This window comes from Conger conger, chromosome 3 (assembly GCF_963514075.1).
Source record: "Conger conger chromosome 3, fConCon1.1, whole genome shotgun sequence".
In the NCBI taxonomy this organism is placed as follows: domain Eukaryota; kingdom Metazoa; phylum Chordata; class Actinopteri; order Anguilliformes; family Congridae; genus Conger; species Conger conger.
In genome coordinates, this window is record NC_083762.1 from 32,784,516 (window position 1) to 32,799,179 (window position 14,664).

General features: G+C 41.3%; 1 protein-coding gene across 1 annotated transcript in view; it reads left to right on the plus strand.

Moving 5' to 3' along the window:
* Positions 1–1,959: 1,959 nt before the first annotated feature.
* LOC133123453 (5-hydroxytryptamine receptor 2A-like) overlaps positions 1,960–14,664 on the plus strand; it is a 39,028-nt gene continuing 26,323 nt past the window's right edge. Inside the window, exon 1 of the mRNA XM_061233918.1 lies at positions 1,960–2,317. Coding sequence (XP_061089902.1) covers positions 1,960–2,317 — 358 coding nt within the window. The remainder of the gene's footprint in view (positions 2,318–14,664) is intronic.

Sequence of the window (14,664 nt, forward strand, 5' to 3'; positions counted from 1 at the left end):
ACACACACACACAGACACACAAATATGTACAGTACGCACAAACGCAGATGTACACATGTGCATTTGTGCACACGCAGAGACATGCACACGCACACACAGACACATGCACTGATGCCTACTGTAGTTATTGAAGCACATTATGACCAAACATCATGACCGAACAGATAGAGGAGAGGAAATTTGCAAGTAACCCCCATCTAATTTCTGGCATGATTTCAGTAATTGCGTTCTGCCATAACGATGATATGATGATATGCAAAAATAATACATTAATTATGATAATAAATGGTAGCCAGGAGAAAGGTAATAAATGATTGGTAAATAATGATACCAATAAGGAGCACCTGGCAGTAATGCTGCCTTATTGTATTGAAGAGACATTTGGCGTCCTTTAATTAGAATATGTCCACTCACTGTCCCTTAGGCTATGGCAAGCTGCTATGTACAGACACACGTGCTGCTCTCTCTCTCTCTCTCTCTCTCTCTCTCTCCCTGTCTCGCTCATTCTCTCCCGACTTCTTACCTTGCCAGCAGCCACTGATTGCATGTGTGTGCATATGTGTGTGAATGAGTGTATGAATGTGCATCACACCATCAGCAGATTCAGAGGGCAATGTGGGGAAGTGAGCACTGTGATCTCTGAAGCATCCAAAACACCTTATGGAGGATGACCATTCACCATTCACTCATACTCGCTCCCTGCCTCTTTACACATAGATTTTCCGGACTCTTTGGGTACAGCAATGACACTAATGAAACACTACAGTATTCATATGGCAGTACGCTGATTCCGGTAGCGCAGGAGAGAGTAAGCAGTGAGAACAGAGAGAAAGAGAGAGAGAATGGGGGAGAGGAAGAGAACGAGCGCAGGAGAGAGTAAGCAGTGAGAACAGAGAGAAAGAGAGAGAGAATGGGGGAGAGGAAGAGAACGAGGGAGAGAGAGAGACAGCCAGAGAGGGAAACAGAGAGAGAAAGGGGAGGGCAGAGAGAGCAAGGGAGAGAGAGTCAGAGGAAGAGAGAGTAGAAGAGGCAGGGAGGGAGACACTGAATAAGAGAATGTTCACAGTCCCTCTCTGCAGGAGTCAGGGTCCTGTTCTGTTCTGTTCATTGTGGATTTTGTGAAGTCTGAAGAGTGTGAGAAGAGGAACAGCGACAGATCCGCCAGCTAAGAGCCTCTGACTTTGGGGACAAGAGCAACAGAGAAAGGAAAGAGAAAGTTGGTCCCTTTGAAACTTACTCTTTTTTGGGCCCTTTCTCCCTTTCTTTTTCCTGGACTCTCATACACATTTATCCTCAAAGAAAAGTGAGACACAGCCACACACCATATTCTGCAGGTCTGTGAGCCACTTCACTCTGGGGCGCAGGTGTGGCACAAGGGAGGTCCACCCAGCCCAAGAAGAATTCTGATTCATTCTCCAATTCTCTCCATTTTCAGGTGACGACGTAAACGACATCGGCGTGCCCCTCTGCAGAAGGGATTTCCTCTTATTTACTCTCCAAAGAGCAAGCGCAGAACCCTGTGTGTGTGTGTGCATTTGTGCGCACTAATGTGGATGTGTATGGAAAGAGAACAACCAGCTGCTTCCTCTGAGGCAAACTAGTGGATTTACAGTGTTTTCAGATGCATTTTTTCTTTTTTCACGCACCCATGTGGAGCCCAACTTCTCCGCAGGTGATCTTCTGTTTGGAATAACTTGGATGTCTCCTCACCTTAAGAGTTGCTCCTCTCCTCCATCTGTCTAACTGTCCACCTTCAACTGCTGTCGCTGGCTCTGCCATTTACAGGGTCCCTTCTCCGATCTAATACAACCCAGGCAAGCCTCCCGCGAAACCCACAAAGCAAGATGGGTAAGCGTACAGCTCCCAGGACAGTGCCAACACGCCTCCCACTCTGCCTGGTGGGTTGATCTCTGGGGGAAATCGTGTGTGTGTCCGGTGACTTGCAGTGGGCTTAAAACCATGAACTTATGCACAAACATCTCCTGGACTGGGCCCCCAGGGGTTCTGGGTAATGTAGGTGGGAACGTTTCACTGGGATGTAACAACAGCAGTGGTGGGCTGCCAAAGTACGGGGTGTCCCACAATGATGGGCTATGTGGGTGCTCCAGCACCACAGTGACAGAGAAGAACTGGGCAGCGCTGCTCATCCTGGGGGTAATTGCACTCACTGTTGCCGGCAACATCCTGGTCATCATGGCAGTATCCCTGGAGAAGAAGCTGCAGAACGCCACCAATTACTTCCTGATGTCACTGGCTGTGGCTGACATGTTACTGGGCCTGCTGGTCATGCCTGTATCCATGGTGACTATCCTGTATGGTAAGTGATGTCACGGCACTATAGGTTCATCTGTTGCGGCTTTACGTAGGCTATGTTTGAGTGATTGAGGGAAGGGTGTTGGGGGTAGGGGTGTCACAACTGTTAATGGATGATGATGGTGGTCATGATGATCATGTTGTAAGCTAAGGCTTCATGCCCAAAGTAGGTGGAGCTACTGCCATGTGCTGTCCATCACTGACACATTCAGACATATCCCAAAATGAAGGGGTACATTCACATAAAAATGTAATTTTTGAAGGATTAGGGCCACTCTAAGGTTCAGGTGAATTGGGTTGTCAGATTCATTCATTTTCCTTCCACATTACATACATACTGTGTCAATTTTCCCTTCTCCTGACTCTCTCCCGTCTCTTTTCTTTCCTCCCTTCATTGCTTCTTCTGGTGAGCTATTATCCCCCTCCACCGTCCCTGTACTCTCCCTGTCTGTTTCTCTGTTTCTCTATTCCAGAGGCCTTCTGAATGTCATTTTAAATGATGTAAATGTCATGCATCGAAAGCTGACTGACACTCCGTTCTCTGTATCACACTGAACAGAGCTCATTTTCATTAAAGACAGTCTGCATCACTGGTCTGATGGAGACTCTAAGTATTGTAATAAATAGTCTTCTGGATATTGTAATAAAAATAGAATTAATTGAACAAGGTGTCGTGAATATGATTTAATTAGAAGACTATGTAAATCATTTTACGCTATGTCCTTTGACCTACATTACTATACATCTTATTGTATGTATATTATCACAGCAAATCCTAGCTTTACAAATTAATAATTAATTGCTACACATTATCAAGGTAAACAATCATATATCTTCTTAAATAACACCCCCCCCCCCCCCCCACACACACACACACACACAGTTGTCTCAGAACAATTGTAATAATATTATATACCCTTAAATAAGTATTTTTACAAATGAATTAGCCTACTATTCTTGTTCTATTCCTTGATAATCTTATAATGACTATAATGTATATTTATGGTATATTGTACTGAATATATGTTGGACACAGTATAGTATATCCTGTTTTACATACTTCCAATAGCATGTTAAATCACCACTGAATTGTAGTCTGCACTAGGCGTTGGATAGAGGTGTCAAACATTTTTTCTTTTGTTGAGATGGGTGGTCCTAAGGCACAGAGTGGTTCTTTTAAGGGTATTGAGCTAAAAAGGTTTGGAAGCCATCGGTGCTAGCTGACACACAATCACAACCCACCTTGTGTAATGGGCAGAGAGCAAAAAATGCACTGGAAAGTATTTTGTTCTGAAAAATGTAACTAAATAAAAAATGGTTGTAGGTTGCTTTGTCTGTATTACATATGAAAGACATAAATTTCAAATACATGTATTTTAAGAAGTGGTCATTGCTGGCAATGGGTCTGGCTGTAGAAGGGGGGGTAATGATTGTTGGTGGCAGACAGGTGGGTTTGAGTATGTCAGAAACTGCTGATCTCCTGCGATTTTCATGCACACTAGTCTCTACAGTTTGCAAAGATGGTGCAAAAACAAAATAAAGCAGCAGTTCTGCAGACAGAAACCCTTGTCAATGAGAGATGTCAGAGGAGAATGGCCAGACTGGTCAAAGCTGACAGGAAGGTGACAGTGACGCAAATACTCACACATTACAACAGTGGTATGCACTGTTACAAAAGGGCATCTCTGAACACACAATGCATCGTAAGTCTAAGTGGATAGGCTACAGCAGTTTAAAAGATAAGTGTAATAAATACCTAATAAAGAGCTCACTGAGTGTATATGTGAAGACATAATTTGTGTTTGATATGGTTATAACCAACACAACTTGCTGTTAAGAGAACTAAATTGCACAGTGTTTTCAATTTATGCCAGTAGTGTATATGCAAGCTGCATTTAATGCATTAGTTGTCTGCAAGCTTATCTTTACTTATTTTCTTCGCTGATATTACCCGGTTGTGCTCAATGTCAAAGAGACCGATAAACAACAAGATGCGTCATAGTTTTTGTCTGGAAGGCCGGCCACATCAATAGGGAGCCAGAAAATCTAGTTCAAGTATTTGGGTCAAGTTCAAGTTCAAACACTTGTTTTCCAATGGAAAAAAAACACTCAGTTTAGTTTAGTAAGCCTAACCTTGAAAAATGTGTCAGTATTTCGTAGTTTAGAATAGTGTGTTTAAAGTATTGAGCAACAGGTTTAATGGGGAATCAAAATTAGCCCATAATTTAGGCTAGGGGTGAGCGACTACGGCATTATCTGTATCTATTCAACCAACTATATTATCTGTATCCATAACCGTCTTTGTACGTGGGTGTTGTTTAAACCGGAAGTGGGTGAAGTCATGTCTGGTAGCTGTTTGAATAGTCCCAACATTTTGCATGATAACTTCTGATCCGTTTTGCATCGCGATTTGCAGTAAAGTGCATTGTAAACCAAGACTCACCTTTACAAAGAAAGGTGTACCATTGACACCATTATTGGTATATATTTTATTGTTCAACAAAAGAGATATTTTGTATGGGTATGTGTGATGGGGAGACATAGACACTGCGATTTGCTTGCTAGGCAGCTGATATATTAATACCCTAACATAGACTAGTTAATACCCTAACATAGACTCACCGTGTTCTGAATACCAACTTAGCTCACAATGTTCAGAACAGTGCAGCCTTCATGACAAATAAATAAGAAATGACTTCCAGATCAGCTTTGGTTTGTGTGTGTGTGTGTGTGTGTGTGTGTCTAATTTCTTCTATTTTCATGAAAACTTGATACGAGTCACGTATGCAATCCTTTTCAGCTTACATTGACAAGGTAATGGCGCTCCCCATGTGACAGTATGGTGGGGAAGCTGTTGCTAACGAGACTACGAACCAAACTTAAATGGTTCAGACAAAAGTGTTCCTAGTGTTTTAAGACATCAATTAAAGTGTTTTAGTGTCTGGGATAGACAATAAGTAACCATAATCATAAAACACATTCCTCAGGAGAAAAATTACCATTGAATGGACGTTCATTGTGATGCATTCCTTTTTCTATTCCTCCAAAATAAAACACCTCTGTTCTGCTACCCACTTTCTGCAGAGACCATGTTTTTAAAACCCAGTCAACAAACTCGGAGTAACCAATCCCAGCAGCCACACACACACCACAAACCAATCAGAACAACACTCATTATTCCCACTGTTAAAGATGCATACTCCCATTTACCAACATCCATCCATCCATCCATTATCTTAACCCGCTTATCCTGAACAGGGTCGCAGGGGGACTGGAGCCTATCCCAGCATACATTGGGCGAAAGGCAGGAATACACCCTGGACAGGTCGCCAGTCCATCACAGGGCACACACACCATTCACTCACACACTCATACCTATGGGCAATTTAGACTCTCCAATCAGCCTAACCTGCATGTCTTTGGACTGTGGGAGGAAACCGGAGTACCCGGAGGAAACCCACGCAGACACGGGGAGAACATGCAAACTCCGCACAGAGAGGCCCCGGCCAACGGGGATTTGAACCCAGGACCTCCTTGCTGTGAGGTGGCAGTGCTACCCACTGCACCATCCGTGCCGCCCCATTTACCAACATAAGGCACCCAATTAAATAAATACATAAAACATCTAAATTCTTCAATCATCATGGATATTGATCAAATTGCTCGTACAACACTTGTGCTCTGAGAAATATCATTAATCGTTCCGGGTACTCGGTTAAAACGAGTACTCCGCTCACCCCTAGTTTAACCAATGTTTCATTTTCCATTAACTAACTAATGGAAGCTAACTAATTTTGGAAGATATAAATGGCACTGATGTCGAGTTTCCAACAAGCTCTTTGAATTTATTTGTGAAGGGCATTGTAGCTTATTTCCTGGTTTAATGGTGCAGGTATTTGTGATGTTTAGGTTGTGTACGAGATGTTGTATTTAAGACATGAAACATAAAGTTATGTTGGTCATAATTGTTCAGAAATACACTCAGTATATGAGGGTAATTCAAAAACCAGTCATGAGATCAAATATTTTGTAGCTGCCAATATAGTCTTGTGTTTCAAATATTTCAAATACTCACTTTATTGGGTAGACCTGTACACCAGCTTGTTCATGCAAATACTTACGTTTATATATACTTATATATTTTAATTTAAAATGATTTGAAAGCTTATACAGCTCAAAGTGCTTTACAAGGGTAAATTAATTAATGAATTAATGTGAATGAACACCAGTAAAATGTGAATGAAAAACTGTAAATATGATAATCAATGTATGTGGTAAAACAACTGAGAAATTTGAAAAATGTAAAATGAAAGAGAGGGGCAACACGTCTGGAAACAGCGTGGGAGGAGAAAGGAATATGGCAATTTTATACCTGAAGATATTCAGGCAACTGTGAACGGGGTTGTCTGCATATTTCTCTTTCAGAGGCTTTGCTTAAATCCCCAATTAGAGACTGGGTTATATGAAATAGCTATGATAACAGGAACTTAAAAACAAAAACAATGGTGGCATATTAGTGAGCTAGCTGTATAAAGATCGGTAATCATAGGCTTCAGGGTGACTCATCGTGCTAGGACTCTGGGTTCCACTGCGTGTGTGCACCTTGCTGTTACCTTGTTGGATCCTTACTGTGCCAGTGCAAACTGTGGCCAGCAGCCCAAGACCAAAACAAATCGTCATTTCATGACAGAAGAGCAAATTCCCTGGTCAATAAGGAGCCTATGGTCTGTCAAAGGCATCTGTGCCTGAAGTGGGCCTTCTGATAAGGTGATTGCAGTGATCAGGTGGACTGTGGAGCAAATTAAACAGCAATTACATGTCAGCAGTCACATGACCATTTCCAAAACCATACCCTTGTTGATGGTGATGAGTTGTAGTACAGACATATATGCTTACAAATGTAGAGCTCTCTCTCACTTTGATGCTCAGACCATTTCTTTCCTTCATTCACTCTTTACACATTCCTGGTGGGACGTAATGACACAGACAATTGGATGTCGATGTATGTATATACAATGGGCTTCAGAATTATTGGCACCCTTGATAAATATGCACAAAAAGTGCTGTAAACAATACAGTTATTAAAGGTACAAAATGTACAATTTTTGTGTTAAAACATTGTTATGAGACTATTCATTGAAAAAGACTCACTGACATGGTGACTGACCCTCTGCCTGTGTTTATAGTCCTTAAATTCGGGTTTCAAAGTGTACATTTGTCAGGCCATCACTCTGTATCGAAACATTCGGCTCATCGGTTGAAAATTGGTTCTACCAATTTTCCAATGGCGTGGGAGCTTATTCTCGTGCAGCTGCCCAAATTGCACTCCAGATAAGCGATCACAGAAACTCTGTATACTATTGCTTATTATCCATGCGAAGACTACATATCTAATTATAAAACCATACCAGTTTCTTATCGGTAACAACAAGCAAATTAGCTGTAATTAGCTTGACAAATTTACAAATATCCATGTACAATAAAATATAAGCAATACAAACATAGTTGTGATTGCACTAGCGTTGTGCTTCAGGTGGATATTTGTGGAAGCCAAGTAATAGCTAATAGCTGGTATTGTTTTTTTAACTAGATAAGCAATAGTATACAGAGTTTCAGTGATCTCTTGTCTGGAGTGAAATTTGGGCAGCCACACATTCCTATTATCTTTACTTGTTCAATCATCCATGTTTAGCTAAACCTTTATTTCTCTCAAACTGTTGCATTGTTTGTGATGGACTATCATATCTTAGTTATATAGCCAGCTAGTTATGTAGCCAAATAACTTGCTTGCTCACAATATAGTTGGTTAGCTAAAGTGAAAACTTCAAAATGACAAAAAATATAAATAGTGTTCTGTAGCACACCAAAGTCAAAATTTCATAAAGTCACCTTTCTTATGAGAACACTATGACAAGACAGCAGGCTCTGTTGTGTTTGTCACTGTCGGCTTTCTAAAACAGTGCACAAGAACACTGAAATATATTATAATGCTTTATATTACGCATTATATTCATAGACTGTGGGAAGCTTAAACAGTGTTGTGGTCTGTGGTTGTTTGTTGTTGCAATTCCTCTCTTGAGCATTAGGAGTCTGAAATTACCTTTTGTACCTTTAACATAAGCTTTATTTTCCAACATGCATAAAGTAGAGCGCTTTATTTTTGATTCAGTGGAATCAACCAAAGTCTTACATTTTTCAAATAAAAAAATGTATTTGCACAAACAATGTGCTCCACAATTATTGGCACCCCTGGTTTAATACTTTGTGCAAACACCCCGAGCAAAGATAACAGCCATGAGCCTTTTCATATAATTTGTGATAAGCTTAGAGCAAATGTTTTTCATGGAACTTAAGTCTGGAGACAGAGATGGTCATTGTAGAACATGCATGTTGTTTTTACTACGCCATTTCTGTGGAGATTTTGATGTATGCTTGGAGTCATTGTCCTGCTGGACAACCTGCCTATGACCAATACTCCAGATTTTCTGTAAAGATTTCCTGGTACTTTGTTGAATTCATTGCACCATTGATCTTAAATAGTGCCCCTGGACCACTGGCAGTCAAACATGTTGATGGTGTGCATGGCCATAACATTCAATTTTGGTCTCATCTGACCATAGCACTCTCTTCCAGTCACAATTCCAATGAGGTTTTGTAAACTCAAGATGCTTGGTTTTGTTTCTGCTGCTCATTGTGCCACCCTCTGTGTTTTGGTGAGCATAACCCCCTCAGTGATCAAAACAACAACAAATCCTGTATCCTATATTTCTTCTTGGGTTCATTATTTCAGCCAGCGGCATTGGCATAGACAAGACTAAAGCATCAGGAACTGCAACGCTCAAGATTAGATTCAATCTGCACCTATACTGACCAAACCTGATCCCTCTCTGAAGTTTGTGGTGGAGGTTGACGCCTCGGATGTTGGGGTTACGAGCAGTCCTCTCCCAATGAGCTTGGAACAACGAGCTTCATCCCTGCCCTTTCTATTCACTCCAACCTACAGAATGTAATTATGATGTTTGCAATCAAGAACTCCTGGCTATAAAGTTAGTGCTGGAACTGTTTCATTTATTTCTTGAATGTTTATTTGAGTGGGGACAATGCCAAGAGACATAGCATCATTACTGCCAGTTTACACCAGGTTCACGTAGCTCTGCATACAGAGATTAAAGCTATTGCTAGTTTCCAACTCCCGTCCCTAGTTAGGCTTTTTTATAAAAAGAAAATAAAAATATAAAAAATAAGAAAGGTTGAAGGGGGTCAGTCAGCCGTTCCTGGTTTAGGCCTATCACAAGAATCTGGAATAAATTCCTCTGCTAAACGCCTTAATCCCTGCCAAGCCTGCTATTCATTGTTCTTCATTGATTTCACTTTGTTTTACCATCCTGGTTCAAAGAATGTCAGACCTGATGCTTTCTCCTGCCAGTTTCCATCCTCAGAACATACCATCCTGCCTGCTCGATGTGTGTGAGATTGAAAGGTTGGTCCAAGGGGAGTAACAACAAGAACCTGACCCCTGTAACGGTCCCTCTAACTGACTGTTTGTTCCTGGGATTGTCCGTCCTAAGGTTTTGCAGTGGGCACACCTGCTATCAAGGGTTTTGACGGACCCTATCCTTCATTCGTCAATGGTTCTGGGGGCAAAATATGGTGATGGATGGAGAGTTTGTTGCTGCATGCTCTGTCTGTGCCCGGAATAAATCATCCAATCGACCTCCTGCTGGGTTGTTGCAGCCGCTGCCCATTCCCAAGTGGTCCTGGTCCCACATCTCAATGGACTCTGTTACGGGTTTGCCGCACATTTTGTTGCCCTGCCTCAATTGCCTACCGCTAAGGAAACAAATACTGATTGGTCAAGTATTCAGACTGCACGGGCTACCAGTCTACATCGTCTCAATTCTGTTAATTTCTGGAAGGCATTCTGTAAACAGCCTCTGCTAGTTTGTCATCTGGTTTTCACCCCCAGACTCCTGGAGCCTACTCACCTGGGCAGAATATGCCCACAATTCCTACTGCCACTGGTTTGTCCCCGTTGTCTGGGTTATTAACCCCCTTTGTTCTCTGCCCAGGAGGAGGAGGTCAGTGTACCATCAGTAGAGGTGTTTACTTGGCACTGCCGGCGGACCTGGAGACCCGGTCAGCCCTCTTTCACCAGATGCTTCAAGACTCCAGCTGACTACCGCAGGACATTACATTACATAGCATTAATGGCATTTGGCAGACACTCTTATCCAGAGCGACATACAGTTCATTAGACTAAGCAGGAGACAATCCTGCTTGCTTGCTCAAGCAATGCAGGGTTAAGGGCCTTGCTCAAGGGCCCAACGGCTGTGCGGATCTTATTGTGGCTACACCGGGGATCATAGAAACCACCGACCTTGCATGTCCCAGTCACGTACAGTGAATCCGGAAAGTATTCACAGCGCTTCACTTTTTCCACATTTTGTTATGTTACAGCCTTATTGCAAAATGGAATAAATTCATTTTTTTCCTCAAAATTCTACACACAACACCCCATAAAGACAACATGAAATAAGTTTTTTTGAAATTTTTGCACATTTATTAAAAATTAAAAACTAAGAAATCACATGTACTTCATGCTTGGTTTGTGCTCCGACATGCACTGTCAACTGTGGGACCTTATATAGACAGGTGTGTGCCTTTCCAAATCATGTCCAATCAACTGAATTTACCACAGGTGGACTCCAATTAAGCTGTAGAAACATCTCAAGGTTGATCAGTGGAAACAGGATGCACCTGAGCTCAATTTTGAGCTTCATGGCAAAGGCTGTGAATACTTATGTACATGTGATTTCTTAGTTTTTTATTTTTAATAAATTTGCAAAAATCTCAAAAAAACTTTTTTCACTTTGTCATGATGGGGTATTGTGTGTAGAATTTGGAGGAAAAAAATGAATTTAATCAATTTTGGAATAAGGCTGTAACATAACAAAATGTGGAAAAAGTGAAGCGCTGTGAAAACTACCCCTGTGGGTCCAACGCTACCCCTGTGGTCAGCAGGTCTGGCTCTCCACCAAGGACATTCCACTCAGGGTGGACTCTCACAACCTAGGTCCCTAATTCATTGGTCCATTCCCCATCGCTCAAGTCCAAGTCATCAATCCCTCGGTCCAGCTAAAGCTTCCCAACACCGCCCCCAACAACAATATCTGTGCTTCCTCGTCTCCCAAGTCAAGCCATGGGTTCACAGCAGAAAGAAAACAATTAAAACATGATTAAATCATTACTTCACATGAACGATATCGCTTACTAAAGTGAACTGAATGATTTTCTTTAGAGTGGAAACGGGCATTTGGGGTTTGCAAACATTGCATATGTGACTTTCTGGTTGAATGACCCAAAAATTTAGCTTGATTTTCAGGCTTTTGCTATCAACATAATAAGAACACGTCTTGTTGTTTATCGGCCTCTTTGATATTGAACAGAAATATTTAAATAGCCTCATGTCTTAGACCTGGGTTAAGCAGGTTTGTGGCAAAAGGGTGGATGAGGACTGGGGTTCAGTCAGGGTGCTTGGGAAGGAGGTGGGGCGCGGTGAATGATCAACGTTATTCCCTGACTCCTGTTACATCTCTTTAGCAGTGTCTACTCCCTGGAACGTCATATGCACAGCAGAGCTGTGATTTATCATGATTATCAAAAACCACACTCCAGAGTGTCTCCCACCTTCACCTTCTTGTCATTAACATCTCTGTAAAGGGCTCTCTGATTCCACTAGCGCCACAGCTGATGAATAACTCTTTTGCAATGTCCCAGCAAGGGGTACAGAGCCGTACCCTGTCTGGTAGTCCTGAGATAAAAACAAGTGACCTTCTTCTCAGCCAAAAACTGTCATAGCTTGGTTGTAGGTGCTGTGAGTGACTGAGACAGAAAAATAAGAATGAGTGTGAGAGAAATACAGAGATAGAATAAGAGAGGAGAGAAAAAGAGTAAAACTCTCAACTTCATCTAATAACTTGGCTTAAATTAATAGCTAACATTAATATTTATGTGTGTGTATTGTACTTTGCAAATTAGTAAACAAGGAAGAGGGGATTTTTTTATCTTCACTGTAAGATGAAAAATCAGGACAATTCATACATTTTCAAGCACTTAAAATTCTATGCTGTGCTCACTTACACAGAGAGCTTGCATAGAACTATCTCAAATTGAACACTTTCATATAGGGACACTGGAAATGACTTGGAACATTATCTATGAGCTTTTCAACAAATCAGCAAAAATGTCAAAATGTCAGTTCATTTAAATGACTGATAATCTGTTTCTGCCACTTCCCCACCACAGGAGGGTCATCATCCACAATTTACCACTCCCTCTAGCTGAGATTACCTCCTTCCTTAAATGTGATGGATCTCTACTTACATCCACATTCCTCCTCAAACTATAGAATAGAAAAAATTGAGAGATCAATTTGAAAAATCTTTGGCACACCTACTAGGACACTCCCTCTCACCCAATCACCTGAGAGATGTACATTGATATGTGATGTCTTCATATGTATAATGGAAAGGAAAATAGGGATAGACCATAGGGATAGGTTTGTGTTTTAGCCCAGCACTAAGACATCTGATTCTACTTATCAGGGTAGTCATGCAATTATCTTTCTTGTAGAAAACATAGAGATGCTCTGAGAGGAACAGACTTTGAGGAATATACTGCATATCTTTGATTGTATTATGACGACAATCATTCTCTGCAGCTACTGTTTTAAAGCTTTTTTGTCTGCGATATAAGGAATAGATTTTCTCTTCAGCAGTTTATATGAAACAGTCGTTGAATTGTTTATGAAAGCAATATCTTTGAGAGCGCTATATCCAATGCAGATTGCATCCATTGATAATACTCTCGTTATCTGATCCACAGACCACTTTCGCATTAACATACAAGTACATACAACTGAGTCCTGGCCAGTATTCCCAAACCTAAATAATATCTCATAAATAATCCTGCTCCATTAACAGCTCGACCCTGTATTTATGAAGTTGTCAGACCAATCACGTTCAGAGGTGTATCACTGACTTTAATATCTGGAATGCACCGGAATATGTCATTTACAGCCATGTAAATTGAGCTCAGTTGTCCTGACACCAAAATGAACAGATTTAGAGACTTAAAGAACATGTCATAAGGGACATTCATTGGGAGTGCTTATTGTTGGGGAACTTGAAGATTGCAGGTTTGAATTCCCAGTTCTACCCTTGAGCAAGTTATTTAGCCTTAGGGCACTGTTCTACCAGTGAGCAAGTTACTTAGCCTCAATTGTTTCAGTAAATGTCAAGGTATATGAATGTCTAAACACTATGTATAATGTAAAAACAGCATTCAAAGGAATGTAAATAATATTATTGCACACCCGGCAGTACATTCCATTTTGTCAGTCTGAAGCATCTACTGGCTGGGCTGTGTCAGGGATTTGCACTGTATTTCAGAGAGCTGTAAAATCTGCCTTATATCCCATTTTGATTGTGAATTAATAATGCATGGACAGTGCTTGCTCTCCTATGTGCACATGAAGCACAACTGCCTGTTTTGTTGAAAAAAGCATTGAGAACAGCCAGTTTTTTTTATTAGTGCCCTCCCGACCTGATGAAAAGCAGGAATATGAACTGCAAAGATGTGCATGCGGGCATTTCCACCTTTGCTGCATCTCTCACAATTCACACTCCTGAATGACCTCTCTCATTCTCATCTCATTCTCTTGGTACTCCGGTTGCAGGAGGGGGCTCCGTTTGGGGGAGGGGAGATTGTTTACTGCATTATTTCTTCATTATTTCCTGCTTGCTAGAAACTTAGAATGCAGATGCAGCCATGCAATACTGACTATTTGAACATACAGTAGTCTACGAGTACCTTTCATTTGTTTTAATTGCTATGTGTTAGGAGCTCTGATTCCTTGTGTGCAGAAAAACGTGTTAAGATTTAAGGTGATAAAGGTCATTAATACTACTTTTTTCATCACCTCTCTTTCCATACGGAACCGGCTTCCGTCTCCCTAGCATCATTAGACAGCACAAGATTAATTATATTCAGTAGACAGCAATAATAAGGCTGGGAAATATGAAATGTCTCGAGGTCCCTTCCCAGCCTACATTCCTAAAGTGATGTGCCTCCTCCCGTTATGTGTGTCACGTCTGTGCCCTTTGCCCATTGTGTTTCCCTTTTTTCCGTGTGTCTGTGCTTTTCTTCGTGTTTCTCTCTGTTTTGGTGTTGTTTCTTTTCCGGCTTTGTGTCTTGTGTCCCAGTTTGCTGTCTGTAGTCTGTTCTGTCATGATCTGTATTTTTCCTATTTCACTATTTGTCCATGTCCTTGGCGTTTTGCATGTTTTGTCC